The sequence below is a fragment of the Rhinopithecus bieti genome, unplaced genomic scaffold, assembly GCF_001698545.2.
Source record: "Rhinopithecus bieti isolate Rb0 unplaced genomic scaffold, ASM169854v2 scaffold_759, whole genome shotgun sequence".
Taxonomy (NCBI): Eukaryota; Metazoa; Chordata; class Mammalia; order Primates; family Cercopithecidae; genus Rhinopithecus; species Rhinopithecus bieti.
In genome coordinates this window covers 1032900-1048932 of record NW_016803631.1, presented here as the reverse complement: position 1 = coordinate 1048932, position 16033 = coordinate 1032900, and the positions used below count along the sequence as shown (strand labels likewise).

General features: G+C 34.7%; 1 protein-coding gene across 1 annotated transcript in view; it reads left to right on the top strand.

Moving 5' to 3' along the window:
* STXBP5L (syntaxin binding protein 5L) overlaps nt 1-16033 on the top strand; it is a 461665-nt gene that overhangs the window by 332425 nt on the left and 113207 nt on the right. The window contains 1 exon segment of the mRNA XM_017891231.1: nt 264-335. Within this exon segment, the coding sequence (XP_017746720.1) occupies nt 264-335 (72 nt within the window).

Below are 16033 nucleotides of genomic sequence, written 5' to 3'. Positions count from 1 at the left end.
AAATATTTATAAATATTTTTATATTAAATATTTAAATAAAGATTAAAATTATTACCACATTCTCATCATTCATCTATCACCTCTTACTTTATAATTGATTTATTTTATTAATATCTCCTCTCTAATTTAATTACCTAATCTTGCTGCAATTTCTTCATCTTGGCTGTTCTAGATTCTGGTATGATATCACTTCCTTTCACTTTAGACTTTTTTTCTCTTTCTTCTGCCTGCTGCTGATGCTGGTGTTCTGGCATGTTCCAAAGACAACTTTTGCATGCGTGGCCTGTCTAACTTTTATCCTGATTTAACGAAACGGATCCGTACTTCCTATCAGAGTAAGTTATATAAAGGTTAGGCAAATAGCCTTTTTAAGTCATAATGCTTGAGTTAAATCCATACATCAGTGCTCAGTAATGTGTTTCTTAAAACACATTCAGCATGCATGCAAATTTTTGTTTTGTTATGGTGTGCAACCTGATAATTTTCATAAAAATTTTTATAGAAATATTTCAATCCATTATTGTCCTGTACCCATTCAATCATACCCATTGTTTTTGTGTTTATTTCACACCATGCAGACCATGTCCTGCTATTCCAATAGTCACTGTCTTTTATTTTGAGAAGGAAGAGCTATGATGCTCTGTAAATAATAAAACTTATTACTGATACCAGTATAAGTAATAAGTCAATGCTTTCTTATTTTGGCAGCCTTATGCTTTGGCCATTTTATAGTACTATTCTAACCAGGGACTAACCATTTGCTTCTTTTAAATAATTATATTTCTTGTAGATAACGAAGTATTCCTGATTTCTGATGATTTTTATTAAAATATACAAACACGTATTTCTATGGTGATTTAAGGCACCCAAACATTATAAAGTAGGATAATTAAGGTAAAAAGTAAATGAGTAAGTAAGATCAACATTTACCATGGTAGCAAACACAGATCTGAAGTTGTCTAGAGTAACCAATTATAAAAACTGGTATAGAAAGGATGAAGAGTGAGAGTGTGTGTGACTGGAGGTACAGATGACACTAGTGATGTTATGGGTAAATATTTATTGACATAAAAAAAGTTTATCATATGTTAATATATTCTGTTAAAAAGCAGGCTGCTTTACAATATGTAAAAAAAATGGCCTTATAGTTGTGTAACATATACATTTTATACACACACTCACACATATATGTTGTTTGTAACCTAAATTTCTTCAGACCTCACCAGTTCATAGATACTAATGGAATCTTATCAGTAATATAACCTAAAACTTTACTGGTTTATGCCCTTAGCTTACGTAAGTCAGTCTCTGTGAAATCCTCAAAATGTTCTTGGGAGTGTCCAGAAGTTGAGTAATTTTTGCTCATAAATATTCTCTAGTTTTCTACTCTAGCAGAGCACCCCCTTTTAGGAATCCTTCCCACTCTCTCTGTTCCTGTTGCCATGTGTGAGAATATTGGTGTCTATGTTGGCTTCTGCTGCTCCTAAAACAGAAGCTTATTTGATACTATGATAACTATGATATTTCTTGACATCTGAAAATTGTATGAAATTTCAGTTTCTGTAATAAAGTTTTATTGGGACATAGTCACAATTATTCATTTATATATTGTCCTTCAGTGCTTTCACACTACAATGGCAGAGTTGAGTAGCTGCAGTAGAAACTATATGGCCACAAGGCCTGAAATGTTTACTATCCTATTCTTTACATTAAAAATTTGCTGATTCCTGCTCTGTGCCCTTTTTTTCACACCCATCCTCTGCACCACATAAAGGATTTCAGCCAAAACCTTTCTGTAAATAGTCTCAGCGTGGTTTAATACACATATTCAGACTTCAGAATCCCAGTTTAGCCTTCTGAAGGTAGGATCTCCTACATTGTGTGTGTGTGTATGTGTGTGTGTGTGTGTGTGTGTGTGTGTGTGTAGAGACAGAAAAGTTTCTGGAACATGACTTTGTGGATTTTATAGACTTCTTTTAGCTTTACAATATATTCTGATTTTTCCGTCATAAACTTGTAATTATTTTATGGTAAGAAGCTAAATTGGAGACTGAAGATCAGGAGCAGAAATGGGCTCTTAGATCATCAGGATCCTATAGTATCAGCCATGATGTAAAGTTTTAAAAAGTTCTGAGAAATCTCAATAATATATTTTCTTATATTCCTTATATTTCCTTCAGAATTTTTTTTTAAAAACCCTTCATTCAGGATCCTCTAAAGTATAGTTTCTATCAACATTTTCAAATGGATTTTCCACTATTCTCCTCTTAAGCCAAATTTTTGTATCTTACTACCATTATGATTTACTCATATTATTCCCTCTCTGGAAATGCCCTACTAAAAGTTCACTTTCTATAGTAAGCCTTTCCTACCACCATCAGAGCGCTGTTGTGCCAATTCCTTTATTTAAATGCTTCCAGTGTCCAGGTTTGTACACAGTACAGGCTTGCTTGAACTATTTAGTTGACATTTAGCCTGGATTCATTTGTATGGCTCCTTACTTTTATACTTATGCTCTACCTTTCCAAATGCATGACAAGAATCTCAAGACCATATCTAAAATTATTTATATTCTCTATATCTAGCAAAAGTCATAAGATCTGTAAGTAAATGATGATGTCAGTAGGATAGACAGAGCATGGCAGCAGGCATTTTTTCTCTCACATGAACTGCCAGGGAACTTTTCAAAGCTGACATATGAGAGAAGAACTAGGTACTGAGTTCACCAGAATTTTGCAAAAGTAATCATAATTTCTAACTAGAGACCTAACGTTTTAAGTCAGAAGTAAAATCAAGTAAGTAGAAGGACTTAAAGAAATCCTCTGTATCTCTACCAGTGAGCTCCACAGGGGCTCAGACAAGCCCTAGGATTTAAAATCAGATTTCCTAAAAGTCTTCTCTGAATGATCATTATTGTATATTATGAAAAGGGATTGATTCTTTAACCACTCAAAGGTATATCCTACAATTGCTTTTCAAAATACATTTTATGAAAATTTGACTTGAAGTTTAACTATTGGATAATATAGTCTGATTATCTTTCTGTAGTCTCACTTTATTATAGTAGACACTGTTCAGCCTTTTCATGAATTGTTTCCTAACTTTCAGAAAAGCATATATGCATTGTTCGTATTTGGGGTGATAGAACCCAGTTCCATTGATTATGTGTTCTACTCTGCTAGTCAATTTGACTCAGTGTTATATTATCTAATAGTGATTATAACCCTTTGAGGCAGATTGGTATATATTAGTATATTTCTCTGCACATGAGAAAATTGAAGTTGAAAAAAAATGAAATTAGTCTCTCAAAGTCACACAGAATAAGTGGGACCCAAACTTATGCCTATCTGACACTAAAGTTACTCGATAGGCTTTTCACTGTATAATCTTGGATCTCTAAGTGTCTTTTTAAAAGTTTCAGGAACATTGGAAACCAAGTCCTTTATTTTATAATCAGAAAACACCTCAGTTTTTGCACACTATCAATGAAATTATATCAATGACTCTTTTACTGGTCAACTTATTCCATAGGTTAGGCTCCAAGCAGCTGACCTCCCCAAATCTTTAAATTACCAATCTGCAAAACTTTCACATCATAGAATAATAAAATTTTGTAGTTGAAAGAAAACTTTCATATTTTGCAGATTATGATTTTAGAAGCAGAAAATGCTTTGAAAAGAACAGACATCTGATCAGATTTACATTGGTTTAGCTTTTCCGTTTATTAGCTACTTCATACATTTATAATCTTAAACAAGGCATTTAATCACTCTGAGTTTCTTTCTTCTAATATATAAAGTAAAATTGCAATTTTATCTCCCTTAGAGAGTTGTAGAACTTTTCTGGGTTAATGTTAATAAAAGTGATTCTATAAATGTTCATTACTATAATTATTATAAAAGATGAACCAACCCACATCACAGAGAGGTTAAATAACTTGCAGAATCATAAGCAATCTGTGGAATAGTTAGGGCTAAAACTCAGGCTGCTGCCTCATTGCCTAGTAACAGTTCTACTTGTGATAATCACAAATATTTTGCTATTTAAAAACTGATATTATGCCATTTGAATCAAGGGAAGTTTGAAAAGTAGGCTTAATGTAGAGGATTGTCTACATTGCTTGTGCATCAATTTCTAGTTGTGCATCAGTTTCTAGTTATGCAACAAGGGATCCTTTGGAGAGTCCCGGGCCTATTATCGCTTTCTTTTCAGAGGGCAGGGAGATGATAACAGATCCTAAATATACCTGAAAAATAAAGAAGAAATAAAAGAAAAGGGGATGATAAGAGAACTAGCCAAGAAAGGCAAATAAGTATTTTAAAATGAACAGAAAGACAAGAATGGAGAAGTAAACAAAAAAAATTAAAGAAGAAATCCTTTAAGAAACAAAAATCAGCAAAATTATGGTGAACAATAAATGGGGAAAATTCATTCATTCAAATAATATTTTATTGAGCATCTCTTGTGTCAAACATTTTTCTAGGCATTAAGTATATAGTGATGAGTGAAATAGTTATGGTCTTTTCCTTTCATTTATAATAGGTAATGTACAGATAAATAAATTCATAGATAATTGAAAAAAGGTGGCAATGCAATGACAGGGAAAAATGAGATAAGGTGGACCCATTTTTGAGGGTGTTATAAGAGAATGGCCTATCCAACACAGAAACATTTAAGTGAAGTATTGTAAGATAAGAAATAGTCAAAGCTTTAGATTCTCACTACCAACCAAGATAGAAAGATAGAGTAACAGGTACCAGATTTAACCTCCTACCTGAAAACCCCACACCCATTCCCCCAAAATAGACAAAATAAATGAAAACAATGGTTTTTAAGACACAGGATATCAAACAATGAAAAAAACGTGATGGGACAGATGGGAAACCTAACAATCATACCCATTTACTAATCTCAAGATAATTTCTGGATGTAGCAAAGGGAGGGAAAGCCCAGGAGGAAACCACTGTGCTTTTTAAGCTGGGAGGTGAAGATGAGAAACCAGAGGAACTAAAGCATCTACAGCTCACAAAAGAATTTCAGAGAGCTACAGTGTTTCCTCCTAGAGCAAAATGCTGATCAAAGTATATATATGATGCAGCTATCCAGGAACAGGTAAAGAGCCATCTGAAAGGATTAAAGGAAAAACGCCCAACACTCAAATAAAGGAAATAGTGCCATTCCCACTACCCCAACTAGAAAAAGTTTTTAACTCACATCCACTTCTATTTAACATTGTAGCCGGGCGCGGTGGCTCACGCCTGTAATCCCAGCACTTTGGGAGGCCGAGGCGGGCGGATCACAAGGTCAGGAGATCGAGACCATGGTGAAACCCCATCTCTACTAAAATACAAAAAATTAGCCGGGCGCGGTGGTGGGCGCCTGTAGTCCCAGCTACTCAGGAGGCTGAGGCAGGAGAATGGCATGAACCCGGGAGGCGGAGCTTGCAGTGAGCCGAGATCGCGCCACTGCACTCCAGCCTGGGCGCCAGAGCAAGACTCCGTCTCAAAAAAAAAAAAACAACATTGTACTGGAAATTTTAGACAGTGTTGTCAAGCAAGAATAAGAAATAAAAGTTATCTAGATTGGAAAGGAAGAAGAAGGTAAATAGTCTTTGTTCACAGAAAACATGATTGTCTATGAAGAAAACTTAATAAAATCTGCCAAAAACAGCTACTAGAACTAATAATGTGAGTTTAACAATGTGCAGGCTATAAGGTTAATATACAAAATTCCATTGTATTTCTATATGCATACAACAATCTGAAATTGAAATTTAAAATTACCATTTACAATATCATCAAAAATAAGAAGTACTTAGCCATAAATGAGACAACCGATATGAAAGACCCACACATGGAAAACCAGAAAACATTGCTGAGAAAAGTTAAGAAGACTTAAATAAATAGTTACACCAAGTTTATGTCTCACAAAACTCAATTTTATTAAGATGGCAGTTCACTCCAAATTGATTTGTAGTTTCAATGCTAAATCCCAATAAAAATCCAGCAGATGCTCTTGTAGGAACGACAAACTGATTCTAAAGTTCATACAGAAATTCAAAGGATTTAGAGTAGCCAAAACAGCTTTTAAAAAGAATCTCTTCTTGCATTAGTTGACTTAGAATAATGGCCTTCAGCTCTATTCATGTTGCTGCAGATTACATGATTTCATTCTTTTTTATGGCTGTGTAATGTTCCATGGTGTATATGTACCACATTTTCTTAATCCAGTCTACTGTTGATGGGCATTTGGATTGGTTCCATGTTTTTGCCATTGTAGATAGTGCTGTAGTAAACATATGCACGCATGTGTTTTTATGGTAAACTACAAGTTATATTTCTTTGGGTATATACATAATAGTGGGATTGCTGGGTTGAGTGATAATTTTGTTTTAAGTTCTTTGAGAAATTGCCATAGTGATTTCCCCAATGGCTGAACTAATATACACTCTTACCAACAGTGTGTAAGCATTATCTTTTCTCTACAGTCTCTCCAACATCTGTTATTTTTTGACTTTGTAATAATGGACATTCTGACTGGTGTGAGATGGATCTCATTGTGGTTTTGATTTCCATTTCTCTAATGATTGGAGGTGTTGAGCATTTTTCATATGCTTGTTGGCTGCATGTTTATCTTCTTTAGAAAGGTGTCTATTTATGTCCTTTGCCTACTCTTTAATGAAATCGGGTTTTTTTGTTACAAATTTGTTTACATTTCTTATAGATTCTGAGTATTAAACCTTCATTGAATGCATAATTTGCAAATATTTTCTCCTATCCCAAATATTGTCTGTATACTCTGTTGATAGTTTTTATAGCTGTGCACAAGCTGTTTAGTTTGATTAGGTCCCATTTGTCAATTTTTGTTTTTGTTGTAATTGCTTTTGGCATCTTCATCATGAAATCTTTGTCAGGTCCTATGTCACATGGACATAAAGAAGTGAACAACAGACACTGGGGCCTACTTGAGAGTGGAGTGTGAGAGCGGGGAGAGGATTTAAAAAATACTTATCAGTTACTATACTTATTACTGGGTGACTAAATAATCTGGACACCAAATTCCCACAACATGCAGTTCACCAACCAAGTATCTATTCTCTTCAAGAGACTCGCCTAATACATAAGGACTCACATAAAGTTAAGGTAACGGAGTAGAAAAACACATTCCATGCAAATGGACACCAAAAGTGAACTGGAGTAGTTATTCTTATATCGGACAAAACAGACTTTAAAGCAACAATAGTTTAAAAAGACAAGAAAGGACATTAAATAATGATAAAAGGACTAGTCCAACAGGAAAATATCACAATTCTAGATTTATATACATCTAACACCGGAGATCCCAAATTTATAAAGCAATTACTACTAGACCTAAGAAATGAGATAGCAACACAATAATAGTGGGGTACTTCAGTGCTCCACTGACAGCACTAGACAGATCATCAAGACAGAAAGTCAACAAAGAAACAATGGACTTAAAGTATACCCTGGAACAAATGGACTTAACAGATATTTATAAAACATTCTACCCAACAACTGCAGAATATACGTTCTATTCATGAGCACATGGAAGATTAACTAGGATAGACTATATGATAGGCCACAAAACAAGTCTCAATAAATTTTTAAAAGTCGACATTATATCAAGTACTCTCTCAGATCACAGTGGAATAAAATTCACACAGTGGAATCAACTCCAAAAGGAACTCTCAAAACCCTGCAAATACATAGAAATTAAATAATCTGCCCCTGAATGATAGTTGGGTCAATAATGAAATCAAGATGGAAATTTAAAAATTCTTTGAACTGAATGATAATAGTGACACAACCTATCAAAACCTCTGGGATATAGCAAAAGCAGTGCTAAGAGGAGAGTTCATAGCATTAAATGCCTACATCAAAAAGTCTGAAAGAGCACAAATAGACAATCTAAGGTCACACCTCAAGGAACTAGAGAAACAAGAACAAACCCAAACCCAGCAGAAAAAAAGAAATAGCAAAGATCAGAACAGAACTAAATGAAATTGAAACAAACAAAAAATACAAAAGATAAATGAATCAAAAGGTGGTTCTTTGAAAAGATGAACAAAATTGACAGGACATTAGTGAGATTAACCAAGGAAAGAAGATCCAAATAAACTCAATTAGAAACAAAAGGGAAATATTACAACCAATACAATAGAAATACAAAAGGTCATTCAAGACTACTATCATCACCTTTATGCACACAAGCTAGAAAACCTAGAGAAGATGGATAAATTCCTGGAAATATACAACCCTCCTGGATTAAACCAAGAAGAAATAGAAACTCTGAACCAACCAATAACAAGCAGTGAGATTGAAATGGTAATTTTAAAAATTGTCAACAAAGGAAAGTGCAGGACAAGATGGATTCACAGCTGAATTCTATCAGACATTCAAAAAAGAATTGGTACCAATCCCATTAAAAGTATTTGAAACTATTCCAAAAGATAAAGAGGGAATCCTCCCCCAAATCATTCTATGAAGCCAATATCACCCTAATACCAAAACCAAGAAAGGATATAACAAAAAAAAGAAAACTACAGACTGATATCACTGATGAACGTAGGTGCAAAAATCCTCAACGAAATACTAGCTAACCAAATCTAACAGCATATCAAGAAGATAATCCACCACAATCAAGTGGGTTTCATACCAGGGATGCAGGGATGGTTTAACATACACAAGTCGATAAATGTGATATATCACATAAACAAAATTTAAAATCATATGATCATCTCAATAGATGCAGAAAAAGCATTTGATAAAATTCATCATCACTTTATGATTAAAAGCCTCAGCAAAATCAGCATAGAAGGAAAACAACTAAGGGTAATAAAAGCCATCTATGACAAATTTACAGCCAACATTATACGGAATGGGGGAAAGCTGAAAACATTTCTCCTGAGAATTAGAAAGGAACAAAGATGCCCACTTTCACCACTTCTAGTCAACACAGTACTGGAAGTCTTAGCCACAACAACCAGACAAAATAAATAAAGGGCATACAAATCAGTAAAGAGGAAATCCAACTGTTGCTGTTTGCCAATGATATGATTGTACGCTTAGAATACCCTAAAGACACATCCAAAAAGCACATAGATCTGATAAGTGTATTTGGTAAAGTTTTAGGATACAAAATCAATGTACACAAATCAATAGCACTGCTGTATACCAACAGTGACGAAGCTGAGAATCAAATTAAGAACTCAACCCCTTTTACAACAGCTATAATAAAATAAAATAAAATACTTAGGAATTTACATAACTAAGGAGGTGAAAGATCTTTACAAGGAAAACTACAAAACACTGCTGAAATAAATAATGGACAACACAAAAAAATGAAAATACATCCCATGCTCATGGATGGGTAGAATCAATATTGTGAAAATGACCATACTATCAAAAGTAATCTACAAATTCAATGGAATTTCCATCAAAATACCATCATTATTCTTCACAAAACTAGAAAAAACAATTCTAAAATTCATTCACACAGAACCAAAAAAGCCCACATAGTCAAAGCAAGACTAAGCAAAAAGAAAAAATCTGGAGGCATCACATTTCTTGACTTCAACTACACTACCAAGCTATCATTACCAAAACCTCATGGTACTGATACAAAGAGAGGCACATAGACCAATGGAACAAATAGAGAGCCCAGAAATAAAGCCAAATACTTGCAGCCAACTGATCAACAAAGCGAACAATAATATAAAGTGAGGAAAGGACACCCTATTTAATAAATGATCCTGACATAATTGACAAGCCACATGTAGAAAAATGAAACTGAATCGTCATCTCTCCCCTTATACAAAAATCAATTCAGGATGAATCAAAGACTTAAATCTAAGACCTGAAACTATAGAAATTCTGAAGATAACATTGGAAAAACCTGTCTAGACATTGACTTAAATATAGACTTTATGACCAACAACCCAAAAGCAAATGCAGCAAAAACAAAGATAAATAGATGGAACTTAATTAAACTAAAAACTTCCTCACAGCAAAATAAATAATCAGTAAAAAGACAACCCATAGAGTGGGAGAAAATTTTCACAAACTATGCATCTGACAAGGACCAATATCTAGAATCTATAAGGAACTCAAATCAGTGAGAAAAAAAATCAAATAATTCCATCAAAAAGTGGATTAAAGACATGAATAGACAATTCTCAAAAGAAAATACACAAATGGCCAAAAAACATGTAAAAATGCTCAGTATCACTAATTATCAGGGAAATGCAAATCAAAACCACAATGCAATACCATCTTTCTCCTGCAAGAATGGCCATGATTTAAAAATCAAAAATAATACATGTTAGCATGGATGTAGTGAAAAGGGAACCCTTTCACACTGCTAGTGGGAATGTAAACTACTACAACTACTATGGAAAACAGTATGAAGATCCCTTAAAGAACTAAAAGTAGATCTACCATTTGATCCAGCAATCCCACCACTGGGTACCTACCCAGAGGAAAAGAAGTCATTATATGAAAAAGACACTTGCACATGCATGTTTATAGCAGCACAATTCACAATTGCAGTAATATGGAACCAACCCAAATGCCCATCAATCAACGAGTGGATAAAGAAAATGTGATATATCATGGAATACTACTCAGCCATAAAAAGTAATGAAATAATAGCATTTGCAGCAACCTGGATGGAGTTGGAGACCATTATTCTAAGTGAAGTAACTCAGGAATGGAAAACCAAACATTGTAAGTTCTCACTTATAAGTGGGAGCTAAGTATGAGGATGCAAAGGCATAAGAATGATACAGTGGACTTTGGGGACTCAAGGAAAAGGATGAGAGGCAGGTGAGGGATAAAAGATGACACATTGGGTACAGTGCACACTGCTTGGTTATGGGTGCACTAAAATCTCAGGAATCACCATTACTTACCCATGTAAATAAACACCACTTGTTACCCAAAAACCTATTAAAATGAAAAAAAAATTAAAAATTTTTAAAACTAAAACAACTCAAATTTTTGTTAAGTAAATGGATAAACAAATTCTGGCAAATCCAAACAATGGTGCTCTACTACACAATAAAAGGGAATATACTATTGATTAATGCTACAACATGGATGAATCCAAAATAATTGTAGTGAGTAAAAATAATCAGGAAAAAAAAGGATACATTACTGTATGATTCCATTTATATAGAATTCCAGGAAATGAAAACAAATGCATAGTGTCAGAAAGCAGATTAGTAATTGCCTGGGAATGGGAAGGGACACATGTGATGAGGGCTGGAAGAGAGGGTTACAAGAGGGCACAAAGAAACTCTTGGGCATGACAGATGTGTTTATTATGTTAATTGCAGAGATGGTTTTATGGCTGTATACATATGTCAAAATGTATTCCAATAGTACATTTTATAAACATATTAATTAAACCTTAACAAGCCTATTTTTTAAAAGAAGAACTAACTCAAAGAAGAGCAGGGAAAAGCACATTCCAGACAGAGTGAACAGCTTATAAGAAGGTTCTAGGCCGGGTGCCATGGCTCATGCCTGTAATCCCAGCACTTTGGGAGGGCGAGGCGGGTGGATCACCTGAGGTCAGGAGTTTGAGACCAGCCTGGCCAATATGGTGAAACCCTGTCTCTACTAAAAATACAAAAAATTAGCCGGGTGTATTGGTGGGCGCCTGTAATCCCAGCTACTTGGGAGACTGAGGCAGGAGAATCACTTGAACCTGGGAGGCGGAGGTTACATTGAGCCGAGATGGTGCCATTGCACTCCAGCCTGGGCAACAAGAGCAAAACTCTGCCTCAAAAAATAAATAAATAAATGAAATAGAAGGTTCTAAGATAGTAAAGGGCTTAACTATATCATCTAGAAACAGAAAGAATGCAAGGAAGCTGACAGTGTTGTGCAGAAGAGAAAAAATGAGTGAAGATTTTGTTGTAGAGATGAGTAAGGACAAGATCATAAAAGCTTCTGAAGTAATTATAAGAAATTCTATTTTAATTTAAGCAGGGGAATGATATGCTTTGATTTATGACTGAAAATATCTACACTGCTGTGTGAAGAAAATATTGTGGAACCAAAAAGGAAAGCAAGCTGGTGTACCCATTAGAAGGCGAGTATTGCACTCCAGCAGGAAATGAAAGTGGCCTTGACTAGGGTGATAGCAATGCTGTTGGAGAAAAAAGGATAGATTCAGAAATAATTAGCATTTACAGAGCTACTGATTATAATTCAGTGTGAGAGATAAGAGAGTGGAATCAAAGATTATTCCCAGATTTTGGCTTGAGCCACTGATTGTGATGATATTTTTCACAAAGGTGAAGAAGTTTGAGATAGGAGGGGGCATGTGGTGGTAGGAAATAAAGAGTTCAGTTTTAGACATGTTAAATTTTATTATGTCTGTTGTATAAATGGACATGCCAAGTGGACAAGTAAGTCTGAATATCAGATGAGAGGTCTAGGGCAATAATTTGAGTCTTTAGCATATAGGTGGTATGTAATGGCATGGGAATAAATGAAATTACCTAGAAGAAGAGGAGGGGAAGGAGGAAGAGGAGAAGGAAGATGACAAGAGAGAAAAAGAGAAAGCGAGAGAGAGACAGAAGGAAGTAGGGAAGAAAAAGAGACTTGTGGATAGAGATGTCAGAAATTTCGACATTTAATTTCAGGAAGAAGAGGAGTTGCCAGGGAGAAGAGAAAAAGGAAAAGACCTTCACAGAAGAAAAAACAGACAAACAAACAAAAACTGGGGAATGTTTCAAGAAGTAGTAAACTCCATCAGATACTGCAGATAAGCTAAGTAGGATAGGTTCAGGAAAGTGATTAGAGTGTGTCTGGCTCTGCGAAAGTTGTTAGTGACCCTTTAAAAAGCAATTTTAGAAAAGCAATGATATAGAAGCCAAAATATTGTTAAACTGAAGAGCAGCAGGTGAGGAAACAGCACAACTGAATACCTCTTTAAAGATATTTGGTTATGAAGGGGTGCCAAAAAATAGATTAATAACTGGATTGGGGTAAGATGTTAAAAGGAGCAGTTTGGAGTTTTTTAAATTTTAGAGAAAAGAGCAAATTTTTAATTTATGTGAATACAGAATGATCCATAGAAAAGAGATTGAGAATAAGTGAGAGAGGGGTTAACTAAAGGAACAAAACTCTTAAGAAAGTGAGAAGGAATGGGAATCAGAGCACAGGTACAAGGACTGACATTTAATAGGAGACTTTGTCTGTTATTATAGACAGACTTTTTAAAAGAAATGAGAGAGCTACAGAATGAAGAGATACATTGAAAGTACATTGTTTCAATGAGAGATGAAACAAGTGATTGTTATATCTGATTTTCAGTTCAGTATTTTAGTAGGTTTGTTTTTCTTTTAAAATCAGTTTTATAGTGTAGATTTCTTACTACAAAACTTTGTATTGAAAATCAACTACGCTGAATTGTAATTAGTAGGAAAATACGTTTCTATCTTTGAATTTACAAAAATCAACAAAAACATACAAAATACGGGAGATACTACTTAGCAGTATGTGTGAATGTTCTTAACGTTAGTTAATAGTAATCTCATTGTGAGTCAGAAGGGCGTATCACGAGGTCAGGAGATTGAGACCACGGTGAAACCCCATCTCTACCAAAAAAAAAAAAATTACAAAAAATTAGCTGTGCGTGGTGGCAGGCGCCTGTAGTCCCAGCTACTCGGGAGACTGAGGCAGGAGAATGACATGAACCCGGGAGGCGGAGCTTACAGTGAGCCGAGATCGCGCCACTGCACTCCAGCCTGGGCGACAGAGTGAGACTTCATCTCAAAATAAATAAATAAATAAATAAATAAATAAAACAGGCTCTCAACTAGGAGTAATATTGTCCCCCAGGGATATCTGGCAATGTCTGTGGACTTTTTGATTGCCACAACTGAAGAGTAGGGATAGTCTACTGACACCTACATCTACAATGTATTTCTACAACAAAATATTATCTGGCCGAAATGTGAAATCAAATTGAAAACATTTAGAACATAATGGTAAATTAATAATTTAGTAAGAAAAAATTTTAAAGTGTAGACTATATGGATTCTATTTTTCATTTTTTGATGAACCTTAGTGCCGTTTTCCATCGCAGCTGTACCATTTTACATTCCCACCAATTTGATTCCAATTTCTCCACATCCTCATCAACACTTGTTATTTTCTGTTTTTGTTTGTTTGTTTTGTTTTTTATAATGGCCATCCTAACAGGTATGAGGTGATATCTCATTGTAGTTTCTTCTGCATTTCCCTGATAATTAGTGATGTTAATTAGTGATGTTATTTTCATATAACTATTGGCTATTTGTATTATCTTACACAATATGTGACAGTAAATTCAAAATGCATTTAAAAATTAAATGTAAGACCTAAAACTGTAAAACTTCCAGAAGAAAATATAGGTGAAGAGCTTTGTAACATTGGTCGTAGCAATGAATTCTTGAATATGACATGAAAGGCGTAGGTAATAAAGGCAAAAATGCATAAGTGATACCGCATCAAACTAAAACCTTCTACACAACCTAAATATCTGCAGACAGATGAATGAATAAAGAAAATGTGGTACATACATACAATGGAATATTAGCCTTAAAGAAGAAGAAAATCTTGTCATATTCTACAACATGATGAGCCTACAGGACATTACACTAGATGAAATAAGCCAGTCATAGAAGGACAAATACTATATGATTCCACTTATATGGCATATATCTAAAATAGTCAAACTCACAGAAGCAGAAGGTAGAAGAATGATTGCCAGGATCTGTGGAGAGGGATAAATGGAGAGCTGCTGTTCAGTGGATACACAGTTTGAGTTATACGAGATGAGTAAGTTCTAAATATCTACTGTACAACAGTATGAATATGGTAAACAATACTGTAATGTACACTTAAAATTTTATTTAGAAAGTAGATTTCATGTGTGTTTTTTACCATTGAATATATGTGTTGATTATATATGTAGAATTAAGTGTCTTTTGGCTTCCTCTCCTAATTATAAGAACCTTTGCGAAGTCAGTGTAGGGTAATAATCACCAACAGCATCTTTTCAACTGTATTTGCTCTCCTAGCAGATCTTGTAACCATCAACATGGAAGGATAATATATAATCCTATATTCATCTTTGACCTCTGAACTGAGGCATTAGGTAGACAAAAAATCAAAAGCAAGTTTCATGAAATCATCTATTGTTGTCATTTTTTGAAAACAGTATTGTTATCTTTTCTCATAGCAACATGAAAAGCAAACAAGGAAGATACTTTATAGAAATAATTAAGCTGGTGATGTTTTTCCTCCTTGAGGGTTTCGTATTCATAGAAATCTTGAGGATAAAGGTTTCATATTCTAAAACTGTTTTTTCAGAGACAGTAACATTTAAATGTTTTTATGGAAAGGTCAAGGCACCCTTTATACTTAGTACCAAGAAACCTAAATTGGACTTTTTGAATAAAAGGCATTCCTTTCAAAAACAAAAGTTCACATGATTGCTTTAACAGTATATCGCACAGTAGTAGGAACTATCAGTTAACTTGAATACAGGTCAATAGAAATGATCCAAACAGAAGCAGAGTTAAAAAATAGTAATAATTAAGCTAAATGAACATCAGTGACTTTGGCTGAAATTTTTTCCAAATTTGATGAAAAACATCAACTTAAAGATCCAAGAAGCTCAGAACACCCTAAACTAGAAAAATACAAAAGGGCTGGGCATGGTGGTTCATGCTTGTAATCCCAGTACTTTGGGAGGCTGAGGCAGGTGGATCACTTGAACTCAGGAGTTTAAGACCAACCGGACTGACATGGTGAAACCCTGTCTCTACCAAAAACTGCAAAAAATTAGCTGGCCATGCACCTGTGGTCCCAGCTACTTGCGAGGCTGAGGTTAGAGGATCGCCTGAACTGAGAGGTAGAGGTTGCAGTGAGCCTTGATTGCTGCACTGTACTCTGGCCTGGGCAACAGAGACCCCATCTCAAAAAAAAAAATAAAAAAAAATAAAAATAAAAAT